Genomic DNA, 19,420 nt, shown 5'->3' with positions numbered 1-19,420 from the left:
TGGTTAGCAAAGTGTAGGGCTAACCGGGCTAGAAGAACTTGCAGTGTGTGTGTACATGGGGCTCCTCAGGAGTAAAAGGAGCCCTGGTGGCAAGCAGTTAAAGTGCTTGGTTACTAACTGAAAGGTCGGTAGTTCTAATCCACTAGTCGTTCCACAGGAGAAAAGACCTACCTATCTGCTTCCCTAAAGCTTATAGCCTAGAAAACCCTATGGAGTAGTTCTATTCTGTCACATAGGGTCACTATGAGTTGGAATTGACTTGACAGCAATGGGTTTGGTTTGGTTTTCAGGAGTGAAAATAGGTAACCCAGCTTGTCCTCTCTATTCCCTCGCCTTGTTATTGTCATATAGCTTTGAGTCAGTTCCAACTCATGGTGACCCTAAGTACACCAGAACAGAATACTCCCAGTCCTGCGTCATCCTCATAATTGTTGCTATGTTTGAGCCCATTGTTGCAGCCACTGCGTCCAACCATCTCATTGAAAGATGTCATGGATTGAATTGTGTCCCCCCAAAAATGTGTGTATCAATTTGACTGGGTCATGATTCCCAGTATTGTATGATTGTGTACCATTTGTAATCTGATGTGATTTCCTTATGTGTTGTAAACTCTATCACTATGATGTACTAAGATGGATTAGTGGCAGTTATATGATGAGGTCTACAAGATTAGGTAGTGTCTTAAGCTAATCTCTTTTGAGATATAAATGAGAGAAGTGAGCAGAGACACACGGTAACCTCATACCACCCAGAAAGCAGTGCTGGTAGCAGAGCGTATCCTTTGGACCTGAGGTTCCTGTGCAGAGAAGCTCCCAGAACAAGGGAAGATTGATGACATGGACCTTCCTCTAGAGCCAACATAGAACGTGTTCCCCTGGAGCTGACACTGTGAATTTGGACTTGTAGCCTACTGGACTGTGAGAGAATAAACTTCTCTTTGTTAAAAGCCATCCATTTGTGGTATTTTCTGTTACAGCAGCACTAGATAACTAAGACAGAATTTGGTACTGGGAGTGAGGTGCTGCTCTTACAGATACCTAAAATGTGGAAGAAGTTTTGAGACTGTGAATGGATAGAGGAGGGGCAGGAACAGAGAACCAACAGCAGCAGAACCAGGGGACCAGCGCCAGTTGGCACTGGAGCTGAGCCACGAAGCGAGAGAGCTGAGTGCCTGTGTGCAGGAGGCTTCCTCGCAGAGAGGGGTGCCTCCAGGCAGTTACCGACGGAGCTAGGCTTGCCAACCCATAGAACAAAAGAGCTGAGTGCCTGTGCACACAAAGCTTTCTGGCAGAGTGAGGTGCCTCTGGGCACTTACCAGTGGAGCTACAGAGCTCTGGAACACTTGCCCCAGCAGGGCAGATGCGGGCGTGAGGCCCAAGGAGCCGAGAGGCCACACAGGAAGCAGAAGCTGAAGAGACAAGGAACACAGGAAGCCGAGCTGCCTCAGTCTCAAAAGGTATGGCCAGGACCTCTGGGGTTTCAAAGGGTGGAGCCATGGCCTCTGGTGTTTCTAAGAGTAGAGTTGCCACTCAGATGGACTGGGAGAAAGATGCATCTAAAGCAGAGGGAGCAGAGTTGCTGTCCCAGTGGGCCTGGAAGGCAGAGCTGAAGCCCAGGGCTGAGAGGCCTCCACTCAGAATCTGGAGTGTGGCAATACCTAGAGTCTGGAGGGCAGGGCTATTGTGTAAATTGTCTCAGACAACAGAGGATTATTTTCAAAGCCTTGAGGGCTAATGTAATGTGTTCTGCTAACTTGCTTGGTGCCTGTTATCCCTTCTTCTCCCCCAGTTTCTCCCATTTGTAATGGAAATGCTTAGCTTGTTCCTGTTCTGCCATTGTGCCTTTGGAAGCAGAAAACTTTGTATTCTAGATTTCACAGATGAAGAGGAATTTTGGGATTTTGGACTTGCAGTTGATTTAAGACTTCTGCTATGATACGATGGGATAAATACGTTTTGCATGTTGCAAAGATGTGATTTTTTGGGGGGCCAAAGGGTGGAATGTCATGGACTGAACAAAGTCCCCCCAAAAATGCGTGTATCAATTTGGCTGGGTCATCATTACCAGTATTGTATGACTGTGTACCATTTTGTAATCTGATGTGATTTCCTTACGTGTTGTAAACTCTATCACTATGATGTAATAAGATGGCAGTTATACTGATGAGGTCTACAAGATTAGGTACTGTCTTAAGCCAATTTCTTTTGAGATATAAAAGAGAGAAATGAACAGAGACACACGGGAACCTCTGACCACCAAGAAAGCAGTGCCAGGAGCAGAGTGTGTCCTTTGGATCTGAGGTTCCTGTATAGAGAAGCTCCCAGACCAAGGGAAGATTGATGACACGGATCTTCCTCCAGAGCTGACAGAGGAAGCATTCCCTTGGAGCTGAAGCCCTGAATTTGGACTTGTAGCCTACTGGACTGTGAGAGAATTAACTTCTCTTTGTTAAAGCCATCCACTTGTGGTATTTCTGTTAGAGCAGCACTAGATGACTAAGACAAGGGACTTCCTCTTTTTTGCTGACCCTCTACTTTACCAAGCATGATGTCCTTATCCAGGGACTGGTCCTTTGTGTTAACATGTGCAAAGTATGTGAGACGAAGTCTTGCTGTCCTTGCTTCTAAGGAGCATTCTGGCTGTACTTCTTCCAAGACAGATTTGTTCATTCTTCTGGCAGTGCATGGTATATTCAATATTTTTTGCCAACACCATACTTCAAAGGCATCAATACTTCTTTGGTCTTCCTTATTCATTGTCTAGCTTTTGCATACATATTAGGAGACTGAAAATACCATGGCTTGGGTCAGGTGCACCTTAGTCCTCAAAGTGACATCTTTGCTTCTCAACACTTTAAAGAGATCTTTTGCAATAGATTTGCCCAACGCAATACATCGTTTGATTTCTTGACTGCTGCTTCCATGAGTGTTGATTGTGGATCCAAGTAAAATGAAATCCTTGACAACTTCAATATTTTCTCCATTTATCATGGTGTTGCTTAGTGGTCCAGTTGTGAGGATTGTTGTTTTCTTCATGTTGAGGTGTAATCCATACTGAAGGCTGTGGTCTTTGATCTTCGTCAGTAAGTGCATCAAGTCCTCTTCACTTTCAGCAAGCAAGGTTGTATCATCTTCATATTGCAGGTTGTCAATGAGTCTTCCTACAATCCTGATGCCACATTCTTCTTCATATAGTCCACCTTCTCCAGTTATTTGCTCAGCATACGGATTGAATAAGTATGGTGAAATGATACAACCTGACACACACTTTTCCTGACTTTAAACCATGCAGGGGCCCTGGTGGCACAGTGGTTAAGAGCTTAGTTGCTAACCAAGAGATCAGCTATATGAATCTACCAGCTGCTCCTTGGAAATGCTGTGGGGCAGTTCTACTCTGTCCTATAAGGTTGCTATGACTTGGAATCAACTCAGCGGCAATGGGTTTGAATTTTTTTGATTTAGTATCCTGTTGTTCTATTTGAACGACTGCCTCTTGGTCTATGTATAGGTTACTCATGAGCACAATTAAGTGTTCTGGAATTCTCATTATTTGCAATGTTATCCATACTTCGTCGTTATCCACACAGTTGAATACCTTTGCATAGTCAATAAAATACAAGTAAACACCTTTCTGGTATTCTCTGCTTTCAGCCAAGATCCATTTGACATCAGCAACAGTATCCCTCATGCCACATCCTCTTCTGAATCTGGCCTGAACTTCTGACAGTTCCCTGGCAAAGTACTGCTGCAACCACTTTTGAATGTTCTTCAGCAAAATTTTACTTGGGTGTGGTATTAATGATACTGTTTGATAATTTCCACATTCTGTTGGATCATCTTCAGAATGGGCACAAATATAAATCTCTTCCAGTGGGTTGGCCAGGTCTTCCAAATTTGTTGACAGAGATGAGTGAGCACCTTCAGCGCTGCAGCCATTTGTTGAAACGTCTCAATTGGTATTCAGTCAGTTCCTAGAGTTTTGTTTTTTGCCATTCCCATCAGCATAGCTTGAACTTCTTCCTTCAGTACCATCTGTTCTTGATCATATGCTACCTCCTGAAATGGTTGAACGTCAACTAATTATTTTTGGTACAGTGACTCTGTGTATTCCTTCCATCTTCTTTTGATGCTTTCTGAGTCGTTCAACGTTTTCCCATAGAACTCTTCAATATTGCAACTTGAAGCTTGAATTTTTCTTCAGTTCTTTCAGCTTGAGAAATGCCAAACATGTTCTTCTCTTTTGGTTTTCTAACTCCAGGTCTTTGTACATTTCATTATAATACTTTATTTTGTCTTCCTAAGTTACCCTTTGAAATCTTCTGTTCAGCTCTTTTACTTCATCCTTTCTTCCTTTTGCTTTAGCTACTCAACATTCAAGAGTGAGTTTCAGAGCCTCTTCTGACACCCATTTTGTTCTTTTCTTTCTGTCTGTCTTTTTAATGACCTTTTGTTTTCTTCATGTATGATGTCCTTGATGTCATTCCACAACTTGTCTGTTCTTTGGTCATTAGTGTTCCATGCATCAAATTTATTCTTGAGATGGTCTCTAAACTCAGGTGGGATATACTCAAGGTTGTATTTTGGCTCTCATGGACTTGTTCTAATTTTCTTCAGCTTCAATGTGAACTTGCATATGAGCAATTGATGGTCTATTCCACAGTGGGCCCCTGGCCTTGTTCTGACTGCTGATATAGAGCTTCTCCATTGTCCCTTTCCACACATGTAGTCGATTTGGTTCCTGTGTTTTCCTCACTCATTCTGGAACGCTCTGCGCCGGCATATGTGTCATCTTATATTTTGTAACTAGTCTTGCCTATGTAAATCAGCTTCAACAAGCTGCCTGCAAGCAGTCTTGAAAGGCACTTGGCTCTGACTGTCTGCTTGCTTGGCCAAACAATAAAGTTGCCTTTCATTCTCCCCAACTCGGTGTCTTTTGGCCCCAATGGAGTCATGCTGAGCAGAACCCGGGGTTCCCAGAAACAGGAAAACCAGTTAGGTGAGGTCCGCGTGTATAGTCGCCATTTATGTTGTTGAAAAAAGATATTTGAAATGAAGAAGTCGTTGGTCTTGAAAAATTCTATCATGTGATCTCCGGAATCACTTCTGTCACCAAAGCCATATTTTCCAACTACCAATCTTTCTTCGTTTCCAACTTTAGCATTCCAATCCCCTATAATTAGCAATGCATCTTGATCGCATATTTGATCAATTTCAGACTGCAGAAATTGGTAAAAATCTTCAACTTCTTCATCTTTGGCATTAGTAGTTGGTGCATAAACTTGACTAATAGTCATATTAACTGGTTTTTTCTGTTGCTGGGAACTCCGGGTTCTGCTCGGTACAGCTCCATCGGGGCCAAAAGAGACCAAGTTGGGGAGAATGAAAGGCAATTTTATTGTTTGGCCAAGCGAGTAGACAGTCAGAGCCAAGTGCCTTCCAAGACTGTTTGCAGGCAGCTTGTTGAAGCTGGTTTACATAGGCATGATCAGTTACAAAATACAAGATGGCACGCATGCAGGCGCAGAGCATTCCAAAATGAGTAAACACTTTCTAGGACCTGGGTTCAATCCCGCATGAAGGAGGAACTTAGCCATTTTTGTTCATTAGCATGTCAACTCTTCACCCAGGGGCTGAGAATTTATCATGCATTAGGCAGTTAATGAGCTAATGGTCATCTGGACTGCCAGGATGGAGGGCAGGACCTGTTTTAGTCGGTTTTGGCCAGCCTGTGGCTGTTTCTCTTCAAGGAGATTCTGAGGAGGAAAAGAAACAAATCCAGGAAATGGGCTGGGTGAGGGGCTGTCTTGAGACTATGAAAAAATGGCTCTATGGCTGTAGCCCTGTCTTATCCCTTGTAGGCATATGGATATTATCCTATTACTGACAGCACTGTACTTCAGGATAGACCTTGGAATGTTCTTTTTGACGATGAACGTGAAGTCATTCCTCTTTAATTTGTCATTCCAGCAGAGTAGACCACGTGATTGTCTAATTCAAAATGGTCAATTCCAGTCCATTTCAGCTCACTAATGCCTAGGATATCGACGTATGTGCGTTCCATTTCATTTTTGACGATTTCTAATTTTCCTAGATTTGTATTTCGTACATTCCACGTTCCAATTATTAATGGGTGTTTGCAGATATTTCTTCTCATTTTGAGTCATGCCACATCAGCAAATGAGGTCCTGAAAGCTTTACTTCATCCATGTCATTAAGGTTGGCTCTACTTTGAGGAGGCAATTCTTCCCCAGTGGTATTTTGAGCGCCTGCCAACCTGAGGGGATCATCTTCCGGCGCTATATCAGACAATGTTCTGTTGCTATTCATAAGGTTTTCACTGGCCAGTTTTTTCAGAAGCAGACAACCAGGTGCTTCTTCCTAGTCTTTCTTAGCCTTGAAGCTCAGCTGAAACCTGTCTACCATGGTGACCCTGCTGGTATTTGAAATACTGGTGGCATAGCCTCTAGCATCACGGCAACATTCAAGCCACCACAGTACAACAATTTAATTCTATTCCTCATATCCAACCTCCTTCAAGAGCACAATTCTCAAAGCTACAAACACATGCACGTTCATTCTGCCCTACCCTTGATCTTAAAGATGAAGGGAGGAAAGTCCATTACAAAACCCAAAACAAATTACCTTTAGTTTCAGCGACAAGACCTTGGCCAATTGTGGTAAGGTTTAACATTTCTTGAGACATTTCCTAGGTGCCAGGCACTGTGTTAGGAGCTTCAAGTAGGTTTTCTCGTGAGAAGTATATATACGTACCAGTGGCCATCACATCTTCTCCTATTCATGGCAACCCAACTCATGGCAACCTCATGCGTGTCAGAATAGAACTGTGCTCCATAGGGTTTTCAATGGCTGACTCTTTGGAAGTAAATCACCAGGCCTTTCTTCTGAGGCCCCTCTGGGTGGACTCGAACCTTCAACTGTTCGGTTAGCACTCGAGTGAGTTAACCATTTGAACTACCCAGGGCTTCTGAAAGGAAAAACACAAATTGAAACTAAGGGGTTGTAATTCTCCCTGTGGAAAATAAGGGAAGAGTCTCCCCTTCTCCACTGTTCCTTCCGAATTCAATTTAGCTACACGCATCCCCTGCTTTTCCAAAGTTCACTTTACGCTACTTGGCTTTTATGAAAGACCCATATTAGTACCTGTTTTCGCTAACCGAAAGAAACATGAAGAGGATTTTTTTGCTTTTACTGAAAAAATGCCAAAAGCAGAAATAGCATTCAGCGTACATTTTGCCCCGAGCAGTTCAAGAGGCAGCGCCCACCCCGAGTAGTGAGTGTGGCATGGCCAAGCTCCTTCTCCGGGAACTACACTCAGCATCTCAACATCAAGCTGCCATAGGCATTGAACTGTGTAGCAGGAACGGATCACCCAATAAGCAAGGTACACAGGGCTTACTTGTGCTTACTTACTAATCTGTAGTGCACAATTTCACATGGATTATGATTAGTAAGATTAGTAAGTAAACACAATTAAGCTTGTGTGTGTACCTTGCTTACTGTAAGCCCGTGTGTACCTTGCTTACTGGTTAATCTGCCCTCGTGTGAGCACCTGTGCTTTATCTCCATTTATTTTGTACATCCATTAGCAAGATGTGTCCTAAGGTATTGGAAAAACCTAAAGGAGCTCATAAGGGTTTTATGTGCTATTTGGTGTGATTTGTTGGGTTATTTTTTGGGTTTGGGAATGCTCAAAAATTTTCCCCATATAAATTAATGGTAATTGCTTCTTCATTTTATGCCATTTTGGTTTATGAAAGGTTTCGTAGGCACACTCTACTTTCAGATAGCGGGTGAAACCTATAACTTGTCATTGTAAATTGTTTCTTTGAAAAGTGTATAAATCTAAGAGGTCTCCTCAAAGATCTGGCAGCTATCTCTTGGAAATGTAACTTCAGGTGAGCCTCCCCTAACTTCCTGTTTCCTGGAAGGAGATTAGCGTAAATGTAGGTAGCCCAATAAATGAACGTAATGGAATGTATCCCCTTAGCTGTATAATGGTTAGGTTTCCTTTCTGTCTTTGCAATCTCTTTAGCAGATTCCCTGTAACACATCACATTCTGGTTTAACGTTTATTCAATAATAATATTTTCTTTCTCTTCCGTTTTTCTGGCGAGGTTTTCTGGGGTGGGAGCAGATTTTGTTCTTAGTAACTTTCCCCTAACAACTTCCATTAGAAGTTTAATGTAATTTTTTAAAGTAAGCCTTTGAAGAGACTTTTAAACTGGAATCAAAGAGGAGGCTTAGCTTAAGAAGAACTTAGACATGGCCAGAGTTGTGGCACAGTGGTTAAGTGCTCAGCTGCTAACTGAAAGACCAGAAGTTTGAACCCACCAGCCTCTGCAAGGGAGAAAGATGTGGCAGTTTGCTCCCATAAAGATGACAACCTTGGAAACCCTACAGGGGCAGTTCTACCCTGTCCTGTAGGGTCACTATGAGTTAGAATCAATGTGATGACAATGGGGTTGGGTTTTGGTTTAGAGTTATGATGGAAGACCCTCAATGAGATAGATTGATACATTGGTTGCAACAACGGGCTCAAACATAGCAACGACTGTGAGGATGGCGCAGGACAGGGCAGCATTTTGTTATGTTGTACATAGGGTACCAACCTGAAGGCACCTAACAACAACAACAACAGAGTTGTAATCTTCTTCACCGTTGGGCCCCTGACCATGGGGTATGACCATGACAGAGTGCCAGCTGCTCTTTGTTGGGAAAGTCTGGAGTTCCAGGTAGCTGCAGACCAGGCCAGCCTTGGGCAAAGCTGGATGGATGCAGCAAAGCCTGTCTTCAATGATCACGCTTCCATTTTCCATACCTGTGGCTGATGTGTCCTGGAGTCCTCACCCTGGCATTGGTGCAGACCTTCCCTGCCACTTGTGACATTCTTCCACTTCCTGATCTTTAATAAATGACAATGGGTGGTATAATGAGATAGTGAACTAAATTAGTACCTGATGAAACATTACTAGCTTTATATAGGAGCCCTGGTGGTGCAGCGGTTAAGTGTTCGGCTGCTAACCAAAAGGCTGGCAGTTCATCCACCAGCCACTCCTTGGAAACCCTATGGGGCAGTTCTACACTGTCCTATAGAGTCACTATGAGTCAGAATCAACTTGAGGGCAGTGGGTTTGTTTTTTGGGTTTTTTTTTTGGCTTTATATAGGGTAATGCTTCCATCTAGTTCAAATTCACGTTTCCTTGAGAAGACCTCTATGGAATGATCCTAAGATGGAATTCATTTGAGACGTCTTAGATGGCAGATGGAGGAGATATGTTTTAACAACTTTATGCAGATATAATTTACGTATCATAAAATTCACTCAAAGTGTACAATTCAATGGTTTTTAGTATAGTTACAGAATTGTGCAACCATCAGCAAAACCTAATTTTAGAACATTTTCATCACTCCCTTCAAGAAAACCTTGTACCCTTGAGCAGTCTGTCACTCGGGGAGATACATACATATGTGTGTGTGTGTGTGTGTATATATATATATATATGTATATATTTGTACTTAAGATGAAGGTTTACAGAACAAACTAGCTTCTCACTGAACAGTTAGTACACATATTGTTTTATGACATTGGTTAACAACCTCAAGACATGTCAACACTCTCCCTCCTCCACCTCGAGTTTCCTATTACCAGCTTTCCTGTCCCCTCCTGCCTTCTAGTCCTTGCCCCTGGGCTGGTGTGTCTCTTTAGTCTCATTTTGCTTTAGGGGCCTAGTCTAATCTTTGGCTGAAGGGAGAACCTCAGGAGTGACTTCATTAATGAGATAAAAGGGTATCCAGTCTCTTCTAGGCCAGTAAATCCAGTTCTTTTTTGTGAGTTAGAATATTGTTCTACATTTTTCTCTAGCTCTGTCTGGGACCCTCTATTGTAATCCCTGTCAGAGCAGTCAATGGTGGTAGCCAGGCACCATCTAGTTGTACTTGGACTCAGTCTGGTGGAGGCCATGGTAGTTGTGGTCCGTTAGTCCTTTGGACTAACCTTTCCCTTTTATCTTTAGTTTTCTTCATTCTGGGGAGATATTTTTAACAGGCCATGAATGTCATTCACTATCCTTTCAGGAACTGATACTCATAGACTCTTAGAAGATTTATTTAAACATCCTCAGATGAAGACACTGAAGCTCAGAGAGGCAAAGAATCTTGGTAAACATCACAAAGCTAATTCTCTCAGAGTCAGCTCTTTGGACTTCCTGTGAAGTGTTAAACAAAAATCATATTAAGCCAATTACAGAAATTGATTGAAGTTTATTGAATATATGATTTGCAAATCAGGATAACATTTTGACTAGAGTGTCAGAAATATTCTGAAGAGGAGAACTTTCAAAAGGGTGGGAACAGAACCGATAAACAAACTTGTGGTCAGGAAGGATTTTCATACAGCATCGTCTTGAAGAACAATTAAAATAGTTACTGATTTACCCTAAACAGCTCCCATTCTGACCTTTGGAGATTGAATTCTTCAGAACAGCACAATACAGAGGCAAAATGGTCTTACTAGTTTATCTAGACCATTGTTTGACTCAAAGGTGGCTTTTAGGAACCAGTTTTTCAAGGCTCAGGGTTCCAAAGGTCATTTAAGGGCAATGGCCTGTATCGGTTACCCCATCTTCCATGAAAGCCAGAAATCTGGATTCCAGGAGAGTTAAAACGAATTTGTCAGAACTTATTTTTCCCAGCACAAAACACTGTGTCGTTCACTTCCTTCAAACTGATGCTAACGATAGGTTAATGGTATCAAGATGTTACTCTTCCCTGCTGTGGTCAGATAGGCTCCCTTCTACAAACTTCCACCTCACCTGCCCCAGTCCAGAAGCGGAAAGTGAAGACATGACAGTGTGAAGACATCTACAGGCGCGTGGGGTAAATGCTACATCAGGCTGTAACTGTGTCAAGGAGGAGTTATCATGAGCTTTATTGAGAATAATGTCTCAACGAGTCTTAGAAGAGTCATTGTAAACACAGCAATATGCAGTGACTTTACTTTAGAAAGGTGCAGCTTTTTGGCATGGCGGCAGTGGTAAAAAAAAAAAAAAAAAAATCAAACCCATTGCCGTTGAGTTGATTCCAACCCATAGCAACCCTAGCTGGTAGCAAACAGCAGCTTCACGTGTCAGAAACATCAAGGGCTTCATGGGCTGGTGGTGGGAGTCATTACAGCCCTCCCTGTAGGGTTGCTGGAACATACAGCAGAAAACAAACCAAAAAAGCCCATTGCCATCGTGTCGATTCTAACTCACGGTGACCCCATGTGTTACAGAGTAGAACCACTCCATAGGGTTTCCTTGAATACCAGAAAGATGTTTACCTGTGTTTTATTGACTACGCAAAGGCATTCGACTGTGGATCGCAGTAAATTATGGATAACACTGTGAAGAATGGTAATTCCAGAACACTTAATTGTGTTCATGAGGAACCTGTACATAGACCAAGAGGCGGTCGTTTGAACAGAATAAGGGGATACTGTGTAGTTTAAAATCAGGAAAGGTGTGTGTCAGGGTTGTATTCTTTCATCATACTTATTCAATCTGTATGCTGGGCAAATAATCTGAGAAGCTGGACTATATGAAGAACGCCAGATCAGGATTGGAGAAAGACCCATTAATAACGCACGGATATGCAAATGACACAATCTTGCTTGCTGAAAGTGAAGAGGCCCTGAAGCACTTACTGATGAAGATCAAAGACTACAGCCTTCAGTATGGATTATTCCTCAATACAGAGAAAACAAAAATCCTCACAACTGGACCCATAAGGAACTTCATTATAAACAGAGAAAGGGTAGAGGTTGTCACAGATTTCATTTTGCTTGGATACATAATCAACACCCATGGAAACAGCAGTCAGGAAATCAAACAACATATTGCATTGGGCATATCTGCTGCAAAAGACCTCTTTAAAGTATTGAAAAGCAAAGATGTCACTTTCAGGACTAATGTGCGCCTGACCCAAGCCATGATATTTTCAGTCACCTCATATGCATGCAAAAGCTGGACAATGAATAAGAAAGACTGAAGAAGAATTGATACCTATGAATTATGGTGTTGGCAAAGAATACTGAATATACCATGGACTTCCAGAAGAACGAACAGGTCTGTTTTGGAACGCATACGGCCAGAGTGCTCCTTAGAAGTGAGAATTCTTCATCTCATGTACTTTGGACATGTTATCAGAAGGGACCAGTCCCTGGAGAAGGACATCATCGTCGGCAAGGGAGACGGTCATCAAAAAGGAGGAAGACCCTCAGTGAGATGGACTGACACAGTGGCTGCAACAACAGGCTCAAACATAGCAGTGATTGTGAGGATGGCGCAGGACAGGGCAGTGTTTCCTTCTGTTGTACACAGGGCTGCTATTAGTTGGAGTCAACTCGACAGCACCTACAACACAAGAATCTTTATGGAAAAAGATCGCCAGGCCTTTCTTTCATGGTGCTGCTGGGCGGGTTTGAGCTGCTAACCTTTCAATTAGTTGTTAGGTTCTAGCAGATTGATTTTGACTAATAACAACCTCATGTGACAGAGAAGGACTGCCCTATAGGGTTTTCTAGGCTGCAACCTTTACGGGAGCAGATCGCCAGGTCTTTCTCCCACTGGGCACTTAACCATTGTGTCAACAGAGCTCCTGTGAGTTGTAGTTGACTCAATGGCAATAGTTTGAATCTTTACAGGAGCAGATCACCAGGTCTTTCTCCTGTGGAGACTCTGGGTGGATTTGAACTGCCCACCTTTTGGTTAGGAGCCAAGCGCTTAACTGTTGCTCCACCTGGGGACATTGAAAAACAGCAGAGGAAGTGTGAACCGGTGCTTCTGTTAGTCCTGCCAGCTTCCCCTTCTTGCCTCTCTACTTACAGTGGCACTTAGGCCCAGCAGAGCACTGAGCAGAGAGGTCACTGGATAAACGCCAGGGCTAGGGGTGGGGTGGAGGACTAACTTTCAAAGTGTGTCCCAATATTCCTTCTGAACTCACTGATCAATGGAAGCACTTTCAACTGCCCGTATTTCCTGGGATGCTGTGGGGGAATGTTCTTTGTGGGTGCTAAACATGGAGAATGAGCACCCATGTAACAGTTGTTGGATGCCGTTGAGTCGATAGCGACCCCATTTGACAGAGCAGAACTGCCCCATAGGGTTTTCTAGACTGTGATCTTTACAGGAGCAGATTTCCAGGTCTTTTACCTGAAGAGCTGCTGGGTTGGTTTGAACCGCCAACTCTTTGGCTAGCAGCCAAGTGCTTAACTGTTGCTCCACAGGGGCTGCTTCCAAATAACAGAACCAAAAAAAGAAAAAACCAAACCCATTGTCATTGAGTCGATTCCGACTCATAGTACAAGTAATAGAGGACCTGGAAAATCATGTAGCTACAGCCTCCAAAATATCTAGACAAAGTCCCAAAGCCCAAAATCAGAGTGAGATTCGGGCCTTGTTTTCCCTCTGCCATTTGTTTCTTTGGGAATCTGCTCTACCTTGCTTCTCCCCTGTTACCACCCTAACTCATCACAGGGTGATGTAGGCTTCTTGGAGGGCTTGGAAATTTTCCAGCCAGACTACTCAAAGGGCAGGTACTTCAAACGTCCTGAGAGTTTGCAACCTGATGAGGCAAAAACCTGCCTGGAGTGATGACTGTGGGAAGTGAGACTGGCTGCTAGACAACGAGTTCCCTGAGGATAGTGACTGGATCATTCCTTTTTTTAAATTTCTGGTGCCTAGCTGTTTGTTTGCTGAATGAGAGAATGAGTAGTAACACTCCACATCAAATGGTGCCGATTATTTACAAAGCACATGATCTCATCCTCACAACTGCCCCAACTTTATCCCTGCAAGGTAGGCAAAAGCGTTTTACAGATGAGGTCATATGGCTGCAGGCAGGAGAGGTGGTTTTTCAGACTCTAAATTCATGGTCATTTTTATACAGGTGGCACAAACAATTACGCACTCAGCAGCTAACTGAAATCTGGCAGTTCCAGTCCAATCAGAAGCACCTCTGAAGAAAGATCTGGTGATCTACTTCCAAACATTAGCCATTGAAAACCCTAAGGAGCTCAGTTCTACTCTGACACACACAGGGTTGCCATGAGTGGAACTGACTTGACAGTGAGTGGTTATTGGTTGTTTCTATAGTACCCTGCCAAAGGACTAAGAAAAATTTGAATAGAGAGATTCAGATGGATATTGGTAGCTTCTGCCTTGTGTTCCTAAACCTGTTGTTGTCGTTGCTGTTAGGTGCCCTGGAGTCAGTTCCGACTCATAGAGACCCTACGTACAACAGAAGGAAACGCTGCCCTGTCCTGTGCCATCCTCACAGTCATTGTTATGCTTTAGCCCATTGTTGCAACCACGGTGTCAATCCATCTCTTTGAAGGTCTTCCTCTTATTCGCTGACCCTCTACCTTACCAAGAATGATGTCCTTCCCCAGGGACTGATTCCTTCTGATAACACGTCCAAAGTATGTGAGACGTAGTCTTGCTGTCCTTGCTTCTAAGAAGCATTCTGGCTGTACTTCTTCTAAGACAGATTTGTTCGTTCTTTTGGCAGTCCATGGTATATTCAATATTCTTCACCAACACCATAGTTCAAAGGCGTCCATTCTTCTTCTGTCTTCTTTATTCATTGTCCAGCTTTCATATGCATATGAGGCGATCGAAAACACCATGGCTTGAGTCAGGGGCACCTTAGTCTTCAAGGTGACATCTTTGCTTTTTAACACTCTAGAGAGGTTTTTTGCAGCAGATTTGCCCAATGCTATGCGTCGTTTGATTTCTTGACTGCTGCTTCCATGGACATTGATTGTGGATCCAAGCAAAATGAAACCTAAACCTGGGGTAGACATATTTTTCACCTATGACTCTCAATAATGTCATAATTTTAAGCTATTTGCTAATCATTGCAGATGTTTCCAGTTGCCATTGAGTCAATTCTGACTCATGGTGACCCCATGTGTGTCAGGGTAGAACTGTGCTCCATAGGGTTTTCAATGGCTGATTTTTACAGAAGTAGATTGCCAGGCCTTACTTCTGAGGCATCTCTGGGTGGACTGGTACCTCCAACTTTTCTGTTAGCAGCCGAGCACGTTGACAGTTTACACCACCCAGGGACACTGCAGGCGTATAGGTTTTCAATTACATTATGAGTTAAATAGACTTTAGGGACTAGCCTGTTAAACTAGTGAATCCCCATGTTTGTAATAGCCATTTCCTGATACAGATTTGGCACAACAACTATTGTATCTAATGTAGTTTTTGATAAGTTCAATTAACTGGACTGTAGCTTTATAGCCCAGGGTCTTGAAGAAGCACATGTTCGAACATTCTCACTGCTTAATGAGATCCCTGTTTCTGCTGAACCTCTGTGACCTTATTGGAAATCAATGATTGCTTCTGATCTTCTAAATGTAATTGTGAGGAGACCTAGATGAAATCACTGTACAAAATGCTTTGAGATTGTAGGACGTCTGGAGAGCATGCTGTAATTAAAAGAAATCATTCTGTCTGAAGGTATACCTTCCTAAACTCTGTGTGCAGATAGTGCTTGAGGGAATTTCTCTCTTCAGAATCATTTACCTCAAATAATGCTTGATCACAGCACTCTTGGTATAAGGTATCACCTAACTCCTGGTCAGTAGCTCATCTCAAGCAGGGAAGGGAGCTTGCCTTTCCTAGCAACTGTTGCTACGAGGGGCGTGGCGAGGACGCGTTACGTGCCCCCCGCCCCCACCCGCGCAGACTACAATTCCCATGATGCTCGAGGGTGGTCTTCGTAGAGACGCACTTGGTTGGGGCTGGAAGCGGCGGCTGCGGGGAGGGGGGGGCGTACTTTCTGCGTGTCGCCGACTCCAGCTGGGGCCGCTGCCGCCGCCGTCGCCGCCGCCGCCGCCATGTTGGCTTGAGAGGCGATGACAGGAGGCGGCTGCGGCGTCTCGAACTGAAAAGTGGCAGCGGAGGAGGAGAGACAGAACTCTGAGAGGAAACAATCGCCGCGTCTTCCGGGGAGCTCCGCGGGGAGGGGAAGGCGGAGACGGGGAGGCGGTGGCGCGGGAGGCGGGGGAAGACGAGGCGCCCAGAGAGCAGGCGCTGCCGCCGCCGCCGCCGCTGTCTAGAGGCGCCCGCAGCCTGACCCGAGGCGGGGGCTCCCGTCGGGCCGAGCTCGCTTCACGCTCCTCCCGGGGCTCCGCTTCGGCTGCAGACAAGTTCCATGCCCTTGAGCGCGCGGCGCCGCGGCTCGGCTGTCCTGCCCCGGCGCGCGACCTGAGCCGTTTCCCCGCGCCCTCCGCGCGCTCCTCGGCGGCCCCTCGCGCCGCCCGTGTCGATGTGTAGCGACATAGTTATCTGTGTACTTACACACCGGGCATTTTCCTCCTGCCTAATGAGGACTTGACTCGGGAGCGACCGTGAATCATCGCCGGGGCAGGGAAAGGAGGAAGGCGGATTTAACTCCCTCCCACCCGCTCCATGTCCGTGTGTCACTCGGCGGGGTCCACCTGGCGCGGCCGGTCCTGGGGCTGCTGCTGTTGACGACGACGACGACGACGGGGCTGCTGCTTCTATCCCGGAGTCTCCGCTGCGCCGGCCAGACCCAGCTTCTGGGGACTGTTCCTCTTGTCGCCTGCACCTCGGCCAGGCGGCACTTGGGTTCCAGAATAACTTCGTTTTTGGAAAGCACATCGCGAACCCCTCCAAATCGTGAAGATTTCTTTCTGGAGCGTGAAGATTTCTGCTCTTTTTGTTTGTTGTTGTCTTTTTTTTCCTAACACATCTGGGTATCTATCAAACGGCAAGATGTCCAGTAATGTCCCGGCGGATATGGTAAGTGGAGGAGAAATGCTGGCAGGATTTGATTGAATTGTGGTTTCCAATCCTGTTTTATCAGAAGGGCTGCAGGCATGGGGTGAAGGTTTGCGGGGGACTGTTGGAAAGCCACTGTGCTGGGGGATTTGCAGAAGTTGGTGCTTCTGGTTTTCCTCTTTTCGAAAGTATAGTTTTTTAGTCTGGATTTTCTCATTTGATTGTGTTTTTACACCATCGGAGACAGTGGGGAAAATGGAGCAAGGTATCTTGAAGTGGAGAAAATCTCTCTTTGCGAGAAGCCTCGGAAACACTGGTATCTTAACGCTTCGAAAGCGTCGGTGACAGTGGGGTGTCCCTAGGAGCCACACAGGGAGAGAGGGAAACGGGAATCGAACCGCCATGACCGAGGAGAGAACATCCATGCTGTAGGTGCACACTTGGTATTTTTTCAAGAACAGGGATGTCCTTTAAGGAAAAGTCTACTCCAATTTGTATTACTGCTGAGTGCTTTTGGAAATTTCCGAGTGAGCAAGTGTGGCATCGGGAGTACTAAGACGTTTTGGAGTTTTCACAAATCTAGACAGATCTTTCAGTGAACATTCCAGGACTTTTAGTACCAAATATTCGACTTTTACAGCTGATGGAATGTGTTTTTCGAGTCTTTATCATTGCGTGTTTGGAACTTGAAACAGAAAGTCCTCTTATTTATTGACGCTTATCTTCTTGTTTGTAAAGGTTGAGGTTGTGACTGTTGGCTATCAGTAACTGTAGGCTTCCAGTGCTGGAGGGTGGGCTAGTGTGACTGTGAAATGACACTTTGTAGCCGGGAGGGCAAACATAATGCAATTAACAAGAAGACGAATAATCCTGTTTATGAAAGAATTGAAGTTAACATAGTTATGCTCACTTTTATTGAGTTAACGTTTGAGTGTGTATTCCAGTGAAAAAAGGAAATTGAATTTTGCTGCTGATTAAATTTCAAAAAATGTCAGATGTTTCCATAGTAGCAAACTTTATTTACAGATATTGAATAAAAAATTAAATTCCCCTAAACGACACATTTTGACCTTGGTTTAAAAACATTTTGCTTCTGTCTGCTTTTCCATTTAATGTGCGATTTAAATGCAAGGAACCACAACGATCTGCCTCTCGGGTGGCCACACAGCAACCGTACGTACACTCTCCTTCCTGAGTCTTAAAACCCATGCATTGTCCTTTGGGTTTTCCTTTCCTTTACCGTGTGCACGCATGAAAATGGTCTGCCTGGTTCAGGGCGGCTGGCCATGATTTCCTCCACGTTGCTCTGGAAGTTGGCTGGGGAGGTCTCTAGACAGAGCTGTGAAATGCTAGTTCTTGTGTTTGATGAGCACTCTGTGAACTCATCCCCTCCAGCAAAGATCTACTCTTTCTGAAGCCTCCATTTTACATCACCATGCACCCTGCAGGATATGTTCACCCGAGGTACTGTTTATTCTGTTACGGAAATTGTCATGAAATAGATTTCTGTCATTAAAACAGTGCCACTACTTTCTTTAGGCCCAGCGATGAGGAAGAGCTGGAATGTGCGTAGTTTCAGTCACAAACTGAGATGATTTGGGGAATAGGTACTGCTTCCAAGTCAGAATGGGATCGGAAGCTACTGTTCACATCAGGGAACTTGGAAGTAGTGGCAAGGTTTTGTTACACTAATAAAATAATAGCTGCGTTTATAAAATAGAACTATTTCTGTTTTAGACTGTATTTTAAGGCCTTGAGGATTTTTGTGGTGCTTTGAGATCGCTTGATTAAAGGTGATATGCAAGGGCAAAGCAGTATTATGTAATAAACATATAATGCCCTGATGATGCGATTTCAGGGCTCAGATTAGATTGTTCTGAGTATTTTTTATGTCTCCTTTTCTATCTGTTCAACTTGTTGGAGGTCTTGAGATTATTTTTCCTGGGTTAAAGGTTTGTAAACCTTCATTTGCTATTACTTAACCTTGTATTTTTGCTTACAAAGTGCTTTCGTTTGATATGCGCCTAGAATTCTCAACTTTTTGAAATATAACATGATAAATACTGGTTAGAAGTTGTTGGTTAAGTACTTCATATTTGCTACACTTTTCATATCAATAATTTACAATCTGAATTTACATTCATGAGTTAGAAATGAGAACAATTTTACCGCTCTTTGAATCTTGAAAAGCCAGTCTCCTTACCCCTACCTCCCATCCACAAACAAAGTGACATTTCTTTGCATCTTAGCTCTAAATTGATTAGGATACATACTGTTAGAATCCAGGAAACTTGCAAGTATGCATAGGTAGGTTTTGCTAGGTGAAGTAAAATTTTAAGGTTTTTAAGCGTTGTCAGTCAGTATGTGCAATTTAGAAACCAACGTTTCGCTCTTTTATATTTTGATGGTGTTTGTCAGTTGTATAGGAATAATCCTATTCGACGGGTGGGGTGGAGGAAAAACTACTGTCATGGTTTCATTAGAGATAATCCATTCATGAGCTACAGTAATTGCTAAATTGATTAATGTTTTTGGTAGAGTTGTCTCAGGGTTATGATTCTGACTCACTTTAAAATCGATTTTTTTTAATCATTCCTTTTTGTTTTG

The 19,420-nt window shown here is 43.8% G+C and overlaps 1 protein-coding gene across 1 annotated transcript in view; it reads left to right on the top strand.

The window, feature by feature from the left end:
• Positions 1-15,837: 15,837 nt before the first annotated feature.
• UBL3 (ubiquitin like 3) overlaps positions 15,838-19,420 on the top strand; it is an 83,647-nt gene continuing 80,064 nt past the window's right edge. The window contains exon 1 of the mRNA XM_004384154.2: positions 15,838-16,834. Within this exon, the coding sequence (XP_004384211.1) occupies positions 16,808-16,834 (27 nt within the window). The 5' untranslated portion in view covers positions 15,838-16,807. The remainder of the gene's footprint in view (positions 16,835-19,420) is intronic.

Source organism: Trichechus manatus, unplaced genomic scaffold, assembly GCF_000243295.1.
Source record: "Trichechus manatus latirostris isolate Lorelei unplaced genomic scaffold, TriManLat1.0 scaffold00118, whole genome shotgun sequence".
Taxonomy (NCBI): Eukaryota; Metazoa; Chordata; class Mammalia; order Sirenia; family Trichechidae; genus Trichechus; species Trichechus manatus.
The sequence above is the reverse complement of the archived record's forward strand: the minus strand, read 5'-3'. Positions and strand labels throughout refer to the sequence as shown.